This window comes from Manacus vitellinus, unplaced genomic scaffold (assembly GCF_001715985.3).
Source record: "Manacus vitellinus isolate BGI_N305 unplaced genomic scaffold, ASM171598v3 scaffold_50_pilon, whole genome shotgun sequence".
Lineage (NCBI taxonomy): Eukaryota > Metazoa > Chordata > Aves > Passeriformes > Pipridae > Manacus > Manacus vitellinus.
The window spans coordinates 2,558,044-2,572,205 of NW_021940612.1; the positions used below are offsets into that span (position 1 = coordinate 2,558,044).

General features: G+C 35.1%; 1 protein-coding gene across 7 annotated transcripts in view; it reads left to right on the forward strand.

Annotated features, from left to right (window-relative positions):
- Positions 1–14,162, forward strand: part of VPS13A (vacuolar protein sorting 13 homolog A) — a 105,859-nt gene that overhangs the window by 24,075 nt on the left and 67,622 nt on the right. For all 7 annotated transcript variants that reach the window (XR_003916137.1, XM_029962919.1, XM_029962920.1 and 4 more), the window contains exons 18-23: positions 1,131–1,332; positions 1,418–1,532; positions 4,183–4,319; positions 8,080–8,212; positions 9,004–9,121; positions 13,259–13,397. Coding sequence is in view for 6 of the 7 variants with exons in the window: in XM_029962919.1 (XP_029818779.1) it covers positions 1,131–1,332; positions 1,418–1,532; positions 4,183–4,319; positions 8,080–8,212; positions 9,004–9,121; positions 13,259–13,397 (844 nt within the window). In the remaining variant the exon portion in view is untranslated. The remainder of the gene's footprint in view (positions 1–1,130; positions 1,333–1,417; positions 1,533–4,182; positions 4,320–8,079; positions 8,213–9,003; positions 9,122–13,258; positions 13,398–14,162) is intronic.

Consider the following 14,162-nt stretch of genomic DNA (forward strand, 5'->3'; position numbering starts at 1 on the left):
TGGAATAATTTTACAATTGATGGATGAATCATGGATACTGTTTCCATGATGAGTTCTCTGCATCTTGAGAGGTTTTTGTGCCAATATGGATTTACTCCTGTTTTTTCATTTTGTTATGTGCAAACAATCCAGGTGCCAACTTGTTACTTGCTTTTAAAAGCAACTGTTACTCCTTTTGAAACTTAATCTGAGCAGGGTGATCTTGCAAATGCTTGAGTGTGGGCATTTAACATTACTGAAAAGTTCTTGAATTCTCAATTCACTTTCAGATTAGATTTTAGAAGAAAGCTGTAACTGATGATTTTTGCTTTGTTTTGTGTTCTCACACTGGCAGATGAAACGTATCTACTGAAATATTTTAATTTCATTTCAAATGTAATGACTTAAATACTCTGGGGGAAAGTAGCCTTCCTGTTTTAAATCTTGTGCCCTCTACTTTGAGGCATATTAGTATAATGTATGTATAATATTAAGATACTATTGATTTTTTTTATAAGTTTTGCATGTGGCTTTTCTGTTTTTACTCTTGTGCATCTAAATGGCCCAAATAAAGTTATTATACTAAGAAAAAGGAAGAAAATATTACATTTTTACAGTGAAACATTTTTCTTTGAATGTTTGGAGATAAACATCTTCAACTGAGAGCTATTAATGAGGTGGACAAGGTATTGAAAAAATAAAAAAATCCAAGATCTAAAATATACTTCTTGAGAGTGATGAGACTATTTATCTTTGTTTCTTCTATTTCTCTGCACTAGAACTCTTTCGGTTCTGATGTATATCTGTTTTTTAGTAGCAATTATACCATGTAATTCTTGAGCTCGTACTGCAGAATTCCCATTTGCCTGTCTCCTTCCTGCCCTGACACCTGTCCTCATGAAAAGTGTATGAAGGGAATAACTTGGACCTCATTTCTTGTTTAATCAAGGCTATCAGACAAAAAAGATAATTAAATGGAAAACAGTTAACACACAGATGTGTGTTTACTCCTTAAACTATTTGTGTTGAAGTTCGGGTAGAGATGTATTGTACTGGGTTTTTTTCAAGCTCATTTCCTATACTCTTACTACCTAATTGTGCCTAGCCAGATGGATATTACATCTAAACAGTCTGTTTACCTTTCTTTACAGATTTGAATCAAAAATTACCTCACTTGAAGTTACAGGCATGTCCCGAGAAAAGTGTACGCCCTGTCTCCTATCTTCTCGAACGGCCTATTCGGATGAGAGTACCTCACTTTTAAGCATAATGTTTGAGACTAATCCTTTGGATGAGAAAGCAGATCAGAAGCTTAGAATAGAATCACAGCCACTGGAAATAGTGTATGATGCAGTAAGTAAATATTGGAATAAGGTATAAATCTTGGAAAATCTTAATAGTAAACTTGCCATGATTTATTTTTCCTTTATTTTAACAGATGACAGTAAATAACTTAGTGGATTTCTTCAGGCCTCCAAAAGATGTAACTTTAGAGCAACTGACATCAGCAACTCTGACGAAACTTGAAGAGTTCCGTGAAAAAACATCAACAGGCAAGTGCTACACGCTTTCTAGTGACACACTCAGACAAATTTTTCGTTCTAGGAGTAAGACAACATTGTATCCTTCCCTATGGAGATGCATGTACCCAAGTTATAGCTTTCTAACACGACACCTAAATAAGTTGAATTATTCAATCACATTGCAATGCATTTATTCTAGGTATTGGATATTTTGTGTGTATCTTATTTTAAATTCAACTGTTTCTACTTTGTAAGATATGCTGCATGCCCATAAGACAGTATTTCAGTATTTGTAGTCCATACACAGTTTGTTACTTCTTCAGTTTTGTTCATCTGATATCTAAATGTCCTTAATTATTTCCTACTCCTTAAAAACTGATACTAAGATATTAGTCCTCTAAAGTAACCCCTAAATCATTTTCAGAGTTCTTGCTTTTCAGGACACTATCTGCCTTTATATGGTTGTTTTCCATTTTCTGTATTCCTTGATGAATATTGATTTTGATTTGGACTAACTCAGTTCAAGTCACATAAACTATATTTATCTGCTTTCCAGTTGCTCGGCATTAAAGCCATCCCCATAGTTTTCATTTTATCTCTGGAGAATTTACATTTTAACACATTAATTAAAAAGTTGAATACTTTGGAAACTAACACTGAGATGTGTAGAATTAATGTGTTCCAGTAAGGATGTGTGAGGCTTTCTAGATCAGAGATATGTCCAGCAGTGTCCTATCTGTGTGGATGGGAGTGGATGCTAAGGGAAGATTTCATATATAAATTATTTTTTAAAAGCAAAAAGGCCAAGCAACAAATGCTTTTTTTAAAACCTCATTTAAATTTGTAATGTATTAATATTTGAATTGTAAGTTTAAAAAAATCTGAGTAGTCAAGTGATAAAGAATTTACAGAAAATTCAAACATAATGTATATTTAATTGATTACTTTTATCAAGCTGATGTTGGGAAGGAAATTAGGTGTCAGTTGTATTTTTATTCATTAGCTCTTCTTTAACTGAACTGTTTAATTAAGGACTAATATTGGATTAACCAGTCAAAGTTTTGTGGATCAACTTACTTTTCTTTCAGAAACTTCTCCAACAATACTAAATATAATGATACCACAATGCATTGCTCTTTCCTGAGATGAATTTGTAAATTTGCTGGATTTAATATGCTTGATTCTCTGCTCATTACCACCAAATACACTGGTGTTGATCATAATGAATTTTTTTGTGGAAATATGGAATCATGCTCTGTGTTTATTACAGTTTCAGCATATCATTACTTTAGAGGTATACCAAATACTGTTCACATCCTCACAAGAATGCTGATTTGCCTGTGGTAATTTAAAGGTTTCATCCAGTCAAAAACAAGAAATTTGATGGAATGTCTAAAAATATGTGTCACATTTCTTGTAAAATCTTGTCTGAGACTTAAAAAATTTCCAGGGCACGAAGATTTGATCTGCAGAATCTTCTGTTGTGGGGTAGACTACACTAGTTGCAGAGGTAGAATAAGAAGAATGGGAATGTATCAACATAATTAATATGGTCAGACTTGCAATCCTCAGGAATTAATTTTTAACACTTTTCTTTGAGTGGTAGAAGGTAGCTGAAAAATACGGGGGAACTGTGAACTACAGAAGTGAAGGAACTTGCTACGCCAAAGTAGTTATGATTTTCAACATTAAAAGATATTACAAAAGTTTGGTTTACCAGAGGTCAATATATGGACTCCACTATATTGTCTTCCCAAGTGAAGGAAAAAAGAAAGTATTTGCTTGAACTTTCTACGTCACTCAAATCCAGTTAGGCAGTATCCCAAGTTGTTTTGCAAATCCTGAAATGTGGTTGTCACCCAGTTCTTCATTGATTAACCTAAATCTCCTGTAGCAAGATGACCTTTGATAATGTAACAGTTTTAATTGTTTTCTTACCAGTGGATGTGCTGAGTGTCATGTTGTTATCTTCATAATTTATTATCTTTACTGCGATTATCAGCTTGTTGCACATGGTAAATATTTAATGGGTTGTGGCTGCATCATAAGGCAGTTTTCAGTACTAACTTGAAGCAAGACCATTCATTCCTTTACAGACAAGCAGAAAAGCAGAATTTGATCTCAAATGTTCTGACAGTCTGAATTTCCCAACTAATTGCATGATTTTTAAGCATAATTTTTGGAAGATAATGTATTTGCTGATCTTCAGTGTCTGAAGATGCTTGTCATCATAGTGTTAACTTCTGTATGTCGATAGTAACAACACTAGGAGTTTGACCAGTGCAACTGGATACTCCCAGTAAGAATTTCTAGAACAATAAAATTTCTGAATCTACAGAGCACAGTGGGTTAACTCAGTAATTACAGAGTTACAGTTCACATTCCAATTCTTATTTCATCTCTGCTGATTATGGAATTTTTTTGGATTTGCGTATGTTATGTTGCTTTCTATACTTGTCAGTTAGCATTGTTTGCTAACCGTTTCATTTACTTGGTGCTTGTTTAAGGACTGCCTGTAATTATTGGTTCAGAAGAAATCTGAAGATCATCTGTACCTTAGTTATCTAGCATTCATGATTAATTTCAAGTTAGACTTGATTTGCTTTTTATAGCTTTTTTAAATGCTATAACTTCTGTATGGATTACTTTTTTTATGTTTACTAATCATACTGTTTTTCAGGTTTGATGTATATTATTGAAACCCAGAAAGTTCTTGACCTCAAAATTAACCTCATGGCTTCATACATCATTGTTCCACAGAGAGGATTCTATGATAATACATCAAATTTACTACTTCTGGATCTTGGTAGTGTTAAAGTATGTATTTACCTAATGCGATAATTTACTGAAAATTATAATTCAGCTTTTACATTTGTATTTTATGGTACCGATTAAGTAAAAGTGCCACTTGCTGTTTATGTATTAGTTATTTATTTTAAACTGCTTTCCAGGCAAGGCAGAAATTACTGAACTCTCTTCAGTGCATTCTTTCAACGCAAAAGAATTGTTAGAAAGTGATCATCCTGTAATATGAAACTACTGCTGATGCTTTGAACTGTTACATGGAAAATATCTAACATTTTTTTTGCCTTAGAATATAAAATAGTGAACTTCTTACTTACATGATTAAATGGTATTCTTATTAAATTATTGTTATTATTATTTACCTTTGGTCATTGAGTTTACTTTAAAATGAGAAAAGTAAATATACTGAAAATTTTTAAAATAATTTGAGTAAAATTAGAGGTACGTTTGAGATTTCATGCAAGCGAAAAGTCAAAAAGCTAATGATTTATGTAGAATTTATCACTATAACTGTATTTTTAGCAATCTTCTCACTGCTGAATTTGTGTTCTTTCAAGATAAATGATATTGTATGTATGCGGGCAATTTCCTTTTTTTTTACTTGTAGTCTGGGTAAGATTGATTCTGCTACTTAGTACCTGCTTGTATTGCCTTATCTGCTGCTTAAGTAAGAATTTGTTTCAAATCTTAAAATCTTGCTAAAGAGAGTAAATTGGCTCTGTCTTTTCAACAGACTGACTTTCGGAGCATGTGGTTTCACTTAGTCATAAAATCATTTGGGTTGGAAGGGACTTTTAAAAGTCATCTACTCCAACCACCCTGCAGTGAGCAGGGACATCGACCCATAGATTGGGTTCCTCAGAGCCCTGTCCAGTCTGACCTTGAATGTGCCCAGAGATGGGGCATCCACCACCTCTCTGGCCAACTTGTGGCAGTGTATCATCACTCTCATTGTAAGAAAATCCTTCCTTACAGCTAGCCTAAATGTTCCCTCTTTTAGTTTTAAAGTGTTACCCCTCGTCCTATCAGAACAGGTTCTGCTAAAAAGTGTGTCCACATCTTTCTTATAGGCCTACTTTGACTACTGAAAGGCTGCTGTAGGGTCTCATCAGAACCTTCTCTTCCTCAGGCTGAAAAACCACAGCTCTTTCAGCCTTTTTTTCACAGGAGAGGTATTCTGTCCCTCTGATCATTTTTGTAGTCCTTCTCTGGACCTGCTTCTGCAGGTTGCAGTACACAGGCTGGGGCTCACAAGAGCAGAGTAGAGGGGCAGAATCACCTCCCTCATCCTGCTGCCCATGCTTCTTTTGATGCAGCCCAGGATGTGATTGGCTTTCTGGGCTGCAAGTGCACATTGCTGAGTCATGTTGAGCTTTTCATCCATGAGTACAGCAGGGCAACTCTTGATCCCATCATCACTAGCCTGCATTCTATAGAACTATAGAATCACTTAGGTTGGAAAAGACCTTTAAGATCCTTGAGTCCAACCATTAGCCCAGCATTGCCAAGTCCACCACTAATCCGTGTCCCTAAGTGCCATGTCTTTGTGGCTTTGAAATACTTCCAGGGATGGTGACTCAGCCACATCCCTGGGCAGCCTCTTGCAATGCTTGCAACCCTTTCAATGAAGAAATTTTTCCTAAACCTCCCCCAGCACAACTCGAGGCTGTTTCCACATGTTCAGTCACTTATTACTTGGGAAAAGAGGCTGACCCCCACCTGGCTACACTCTCCTTTCAGGTAGTTTTAGGGCTAAGGTGTTCGCTCAGCCTCCTTTTCTTCAGACTGAACACCCCCACCTGCCTCAGCCACTTCTCATAGGACTTGTGCTCCAGACCTTCCCCAGCTCTACTGCCCCTCTCTGAACACGCTTCAGCCCTTCAATGTCTTTCTTGCCATAAGGAGCCCAAAATTGAACATAGTGTTCAAGGTGCGACCTCACTAGTGCTGAGTGTAAGATGATGATCCCTTTTCTAGTCCTGCTGGCCATGCTATTTCTGATACAAGCCACTGACATAGCCACATACATGCCACTGACTTTCTTGGCTACCTGGGCACACTGCTGGCTCATATTCAGATCGCTTCTGACCAGCTCCACCTACTCACCTCCTCCTGCAGCTATGTCACTAAGCAGAGGAGTTCCTCTACTTGGGCACAGCTCCCACAGGTGTGCTCACTGCTGCTGTCTGGTGTTGGTGTAAGAGTCGGCACATCCTGGAGGCTGGCACCTGTGAGGCAGCATGTTCCCACTGGAGCTCTGCCTGGTCATCCTGCAGCTGTCATGGTGATGCCATGCATTGATACCAGGGGTCACTCCAACCCAAGTTCAGGACCTTGCAGTAGGCCGTGTTTAGAAAGAACTGCTTCAGAAAGTGGAATTAGCAAAAAACATTGCTGTGTACATACTAAAAGTAAGTGGTCTGGTTGTAAATCCAAGTTATTTCAGTGATTTATAATTTTACCAGCTCTTCTGAATGCTGGTCATTTGTAGGCACTTTGTAGAGGTGGCACTTTGTAGTTGCCTGGCTGCTTGAGACAACCCCCTAGATCTAATAGTCCACCTCCTATTCCACCCATAGAAACTACTCTTTGAATAACACACAGAAGAACATGTTTCAAAATAGGACTTCAGTAAGTGTGTCTGAGATTTTTTTTCTGAAATAGATGAGTAACTTTTGTAGTGAATGTGACTCCTGGATTGGCTCCTCTCCTTTAATAGAAATTAGAAAGCAAGATGAGGGAATTTGGCAATACCATAAGAGAAAATTTAATTACCTCTCAGGATATGATTAGTAATTACGTATTCACTATGAGTGACATATGCTTAAGTGAGATGTGGGTCATTTGTTGATTATGTCTCATACAAAGCCAACAGTCTTTTCCCTTCAGTTGTGTACTGGATGAAATCAAGCCCAGGGGGAAATGGCATATAAAATTAAAACTGTTTCTTAATGCAGATACGTAAGATTATTAATCTAGTAATTCTGAATTTTCAATCTGCAAATTATTTTTAGTGTAAAAGTAGTCATAGTTCAGCAGCACTGGAAAAAAATGCTATGTCCTAGATGCTAGTATTTAAACCTGTTTCAGTTCTCTTGAATATTACCTGAGTCTGACAGAACCAAGTATGAATCCAAAATCATTAGACATTTGAGGCTGAGGACAACCATCAGAGATGAACAGCAGAGAGGGCACATACAAGTGTGAAATACCCAGGAAGTATGGGCATCCCTATGCTGAGTCAAAGGAATATTGATTGATAATAAAGGCAAGACTGATGATGAACAGTCCAAATGCCCTTTTTTTCTGTTTAACTAGTATGCCACAACTGAATTCAACAGAACTCAGAAATCGATTTCATATTTCGGAATTGATTAATGCAGTAATATTTTTATATATAAAAATACTGAACGATTATTCTACTGATTACAGAGGGTTTGAGACTTTACGCTTTGGAGTATGAGTCACTTGTTAAAGAAAATGATTTAATGCAAAATATATTGTCTAAAGCTTCACATATTTTAATTCACTTTTTATTTTGTTTCTTTCCTTGAAGAAGAGATAGGGTTTTATCCTCTCCATTTTTCATTTTGATGCAGAATTAGAACTACTAATTCTAGTTCTCCTGTGCTGTGATAGTTGTTAAGAGTCTGTACCCTTGTAGTGAGGAATTAAATTTAATCTTTTATCATGGTAGGAACAAGTGGTTTTAGAATTAGTGCTTTGAATATTTTTGAAATTGATTTATTCTTTTTTTTGTGACTGTCTTAAGATGACAAGCAAAAATCGTTCTGATTTGTCAGAACTCAAAGTAGGACAAAGCACTATTGAAGATATAATGTCAAGAGCTTATGACAGTTTTGACATCCAGCTCAGCAGTATACACTTACTGTACAGCAAACATGGTAAGTATTCATGAAAGTAATCTTTCTTTATATGAATTTTATGGTTGTTGTTGAGCCTCTTATATTTTTAACTGAAGCAGTGGAGAATCTTTAGAACATATGTCTTCCAATATGTTCTAAACTCAATACTATGAATGTGTTACGAATTTCCAAAACATACCTTTAGGGACTCGATTACAATCTTAGCTTTTGCTAAATAAACAGACTTATAATAAAATCCTTTATATTTGAAGACATCTAATTTATTTGTTGCATAATAAATATAGGACTAATTAGTTTGTCTATGGTATTTTCCTTCGATACCTTTTCTTCTCTAAATTTAGAGCAGAATCCACAAGTAGTTGTAGGTTTGATCATTTTGTAAAGGTAAAGAAAGAATCAGAATCAATTTACTTTGATCATGTGTTGAAGGAAACTTTGACTACTAGTTTGGCAACTAGCAATATAGAGTCAGTTATAATCAGAGAAGTCATAAGCGTTTAATTCTTAATCGTTTGGTTCCGGAGCCTCAGCTCTCAGTACCATGCATGTTAAGAATCAGACTCTTAGATGCCTGCAGCATAGATGGAGTAACTGTTTAGATGTGAATGGGAGAAATTATTCAGTAGTGTTCTGTGTCTGAATTCAGAGCTTCTATAATATATATCTGTTGATATATAGACCTGTAAAAGAGATCATGTCACCTGAATTTTTAGCAATATATACTAATATTAGATACTTTAATTCTGTGATATGTGTAATGAGAAGATCTCTTCCAATGTTTAAAGTGTAGGTTTTCTGTGTTCTTGTAGATGAGAACTGGCAAGAAGCTCGGAAGCTAAAAAATTCATCTCAATGTATCTTACAGCCCTTGGATGTAAATATGGAATTTAGCAGGGCTATGGTTGTTACAGATGCAAGAATGCCCAAGTATGTGTTTTTCCCAATTTTGAAATTTTATAGTAAATTACTTTTTTGGGGGGAGGTGGGGGAGGGACAAGTAACAATGTAGTTTTACCTGTGCTATTTAAAATTGGCTAGGTGTGACTCTTGGAAGTAAAATACATGTATGTAGAAAAATGATAATAAAATGAAGACATTTTCATATGTTGAAAAGGTCATAGAATGCTATATTATTATAAAAGTGATACGAATAATACATTTAAAGATTTTTATTAAAGATAGTATTACTTGTTCTAGTTGAGTCTTTCTAAGAGCTACATTTCAGTTCTCATTGGAAATACTGAGGAGCTAAAAATCCAAACTTAGAGTCTCTTTTATAAACATCAAAAAATATTTTGAAAAATAATGCTGTCATACTCCCTGTCTTTGACTTGGATTATTCCTCTTGTTTGTTTACATACTAGGGATCACTTCTCAGGGAAACAGCTCTTAATGCACTGAGTTTGCACTTAAACTTACTTAGCAAAATTCTGTTGGTTATGGAAATGTACTCAATTGGAAGAAAATGTATAGTACTCTTAATAATGGTCAATGATTGCGTCATGTAATGGTGCCATCTTCTGGAAACCTGGGAGGCCACAGTTTTGATGCTTGACTTTACAAAAGATATCTTATACTTTCCCTCCTTACTTTTTGTCTGTTTGGTGAAGAAACTCAAATAAGGGAAATGCAATTCACAGAAATCTTTTTATGTTAGAAAATTAGATTTCGTTTCTATAGTCATAACAGAATGGCTTTATTTTAATTTTAATGTAGGTTTGTAATCGACATCTATCAAAGTTATGCCAGTGTAACCTGGATTAAGGAGTGTCTGCCCTTAATAAGAACACTTGTTGCCATACTGTAATACTACCTGTCTGTCTTGGCTACCAGGTGTGCTGCTCCTTTTGGCAGTTCCTGTGTCTATACAGATTCTGGGAAATTCTTCCCTGGTGGATATTATTTCTGTATTCCAAACTCTCATGCAGCCATTCAATTAACAGTAAATAGTTTCTACTTGTATCTAGAAATTACAGATTTTTCTTCCCCTGGGATAGTTCTATTTCTTGGAGATAAGCTGTTCTTCTTCCTGTACTCTCCACAACTGCTAGGAATGCTACAAATAGCAGTTTGGTACTAGATAAGTATACCACAGTGAGTTAGTAATAAAAAATAATGCTTTAACTTACACCAAGAGCAAGTAGCCATTTCAAATCTAGCATGTTGATACCATGACTCAACAATAGCAGAACATTTTGTACCTAGTCTCCAAATGCTTTCAGAATGTGTTCTGCAGATGGTATTAAAATACTGCAGAGTAATCCATCAGTCTTGAAATGATATGCAGCTTTTTACCTGATGGTGGGAATTAGACCTTTTTTATGTCTCCCAGATCAATTAAAACTAGAAATGTTCCATTTTTTGGTCTAGCTTTGACTACTCAACCCCCCTCAAACTTATCAGTATCTGCGTAACTTCAAATGCCAGATCTCTTTTTATCACTGCATAATCTCTTTTTGTTTTTAAGAAAGTTCTGTTGGTGACTGTTTATGTACAGATACTTATGATATTTATGATTCTATGGCTTAGCCCATGTGATCTCTAAACGACATTGTGCACAAATAATAAAAGTTAACTGATAGCTCTTGTTTTTAGTATTTGTAATTGAATAAAGTATTATGCATCAGTATTGCTCACATCAATTATGTATATATAAATGTATTTTTAGTATACATGTAGCTATTCCTTTATATTTCAATTTTTACAAGTATACTCTCTTATAAAGCGAGGATTATATTTTTCCAGAGCTTTTTTATTGATATTTGGAACTATCTGCATAGAACAGCATAGTTCTGTTGAGAAAAGTGAGTGGAAAGATATTAGTTCTACAAAAAAAACTAGTACCAGAATTATTTTGTTTAATGTCGTAGATTTTTATGAATGAGTCTCTTAGTTTGGAGGGCACCTGTTTTACATTTAGTTATCTAAAAAGAAGGTGATTGGGTAGCTGTATTTTTTTATTCTTTAATGTTTGCACATCCTTGGGTGACCATTGAATTTAGTTGAATTTTTTGTGATGTTACTGTTTAAAACAGTAATGAATTTACTGGTGCTTTGTGCTGGCTTTCTTTAGGAAGGCACATTTCTATATTGCTGCCTTGAAGAGAATATTAATTTAGGTAATTTTAATTTAGTAATGACCACTGTATCAAGGGCCTTTCGCTGTTAACCTGTGTTTTCATCTACTCGTGTTTTCTGATCCTTAAAATGGACTTTCACTCTTTGGTTGGATATGAATATCTGACTTTATTTAATTTCTGGTAATAGAAATTACCAGAAGTAATTTCCTTATAGTATCTGTCACTTCACATTTGGAAGCACCAATATGATTCTGTGGTTTTCTAGTCTGTGTCAGGCTTAATTTTTTTTATGTTCTTTTTATCGTGTCATATGTTTCCCCTGTTTTCTAAAGTCTGAGAGTCTGTCATATAGTTGGAAGGCATATGAAGCCAGTATTGCGATAGCACTATTAAGAGCATCCTTTCATATAATAGGATTCATTAAAAACACAATAAAAATTCCAATGTGAAGGAATGTACCTATTTGCAGGTTTGGCAGTGGCATTAAGATTTCCTTCTCTCTAAATACAACCACACTGAACTGGAAAGAAGTTTCTCAGATTTCCTCATCAATTGAAACACTTACCTCCTCCATGCCTTAGTCTCTAAAGATGGGGAATAATTTTATTCCAATTATGGATGTTTTCTGAGCCTTAAAAGCTTTTGTTTCAAGAGCAGTGTAGTGAATTGGGATTATTTGCAATTATCTGCCTGGTATCTGCTAGGTACATTCTGTGTAACTGCATGGGCTGTCGAAATGCAAAACTTTGTCAAAATGCCTGCACAATATACATGAATTTTTGTAGGGAGATTTAAGTGTAATATAGGTGAGAATTACTAAGTGTCCTCAGTTGCTGGAGCACTTGAGCAGTAGATGGAGAGGTCATTTCAAACATGGTAGCTACTCATTTACCCCAATCTTCTCTTATTATAAAAAAAAAGGATAAATTTCTCTGACAGAATTGGAATTAAGAATAAAAGTCAAAACTAGTTGAGAATTAATCCTGTAAGAATTTAAGGATGTGAAGAAATTCATAAATTGGAGAAAACTATTTACTTACTGTCGCAGTTTAACGTGTACAAGTTTGTGCTTTGCTTGCTCAAGTATCAGGAGCTGTTTTTTCAGTTACTCTCATAGTCCCAAAATTAGCTGAGGATGATTGAAAATGTGGGGTTTTTTTGTCCTCACATCTTCACCAGTCATATATTATATGTCCCTTTGAAGACAGAGTTATGAGTTAAGCACATCAAAAGTGGGAGGTATTCCTTACACCCCTGCTGCTACCTGTGGTGGGAGAAAGTTGATCTGTTAAACCAACCTCTTTATCTCTTCTAACTAGAAGTTGTAATAGAAGCATAAGAATATTATTTGAGCCATTTCTCTGCTTTCTGTTACACTCACTTGTATGAGAAACTGAATTGGGCTTTAGGTCTTTAAAAAGTTAGTGTCTGTGTTTGAGGTGATTCTTTTTGACCAAAAGCCTATTCAAATGGGCTTAAAATTTGTTTTACTGTTTTCATTTTTAAAGACTTACTTTATTCTTTTATATCCTACTTTGCTCTGCCATTTAGGCTACTGCTAGAGTCAGCTTAAATATACATTTCTTCTGGGAAGTCACTTTTTTTGACATTTGGGCCCTAAACATTCATATGCAAAAAAACTCCTCAACCTTCTCTTCTATAAAATACTGTGTAAAGGCTCAGTAATGTAATTTATTGCAAGTGCTTAGATTAAATACATAAACAAGAGGCAAAAATTTCAGATTGTGAGGGAAATATGCTTATGTAGCCAAATCACAAGTGGTTATTAGTACTATTTATGTGTATGTGTATATATATATATATATGTATGTATTTATTATGTACAATGGTTAGATGAGTGATTTTCTGACCAGGAAGACTTTTGTGTTTCTCAGAAGAAAATTAACATGAAGTTTGAATGAAATAGATTTAAGATTGATTGTTTTAACTTTGAAAGTTTTGACTTTGATTCTTTACAAAACAGGTTCAAACTCTCTGGACAGATGCCATTACTTTCTATCCAAGTATCAGATCAGAAGCTGACAAGTATCTTGGAGCTAATTGATAGCATTCCTAAGCCAAAAAGTGTGCCTGCTACCAGTTCTCCTCCAAAACCAGCTGAGGTAAGGTTTTTAAAAGATATTTCATAAAAAATGATTAGCAAAACACCTTCTTGCTATTAGCATTGCAATTTTGAAAGGAGCACAGGAAAGTGAAGAACAAGCATTTGCTTAGTGCCTCTTGGAAAAGTTAGCTCATTCTTTAGCCAGTAACTATGAAATAGCTGTCCAGTGGCTGGATTTGAAATAAACCCTCCCAGCGTTTTACTGCTGTGGGAATTAATTTGTAGTTCATATTAATCTTGATTAACAAATGTGCTCACTTTTGCTGAGGATTAGCTTAATGGTACCTTCAAATTTACACGTGTATCAGAGTGCCGCAGAGTTTGGGTTCAGCAAAGAAAATGTTGACATGTCAGAATTTTTAAAAGTTCAAGTAATAGATGAGAGTTTAAGTTTCAAAAACAAACAAACAAAATATTCACTATCTGAGGCTAGGCAGGCACTGTTTTATAAACAGTGTCTGCCTAGCAAAAGTGGCAGCTTTTTTTCAGCTGACTTCAGTGCTTTTCTCATCTTTCTTTTTTTTTCAGTTACACAACATAACTTAGTGGGTAGAAGTTCTGCCTTGCATTTGTAATGTTTAAGAGTTTGGAGTGTGTTCTCTCCTTCCTTCCCAACCCCTTTCCCTTAGTGAAAATGATTTGGGTCACTGTTTTATGCTTTCTTCAGAACAGAAGTTTACCCCTTTCATATTATTCCTGAAAAGTATGTTTTACCTTTTGAGCTGTTTTTAGCAAAACTAGGAAATGAACTTCCAGTTCCTAA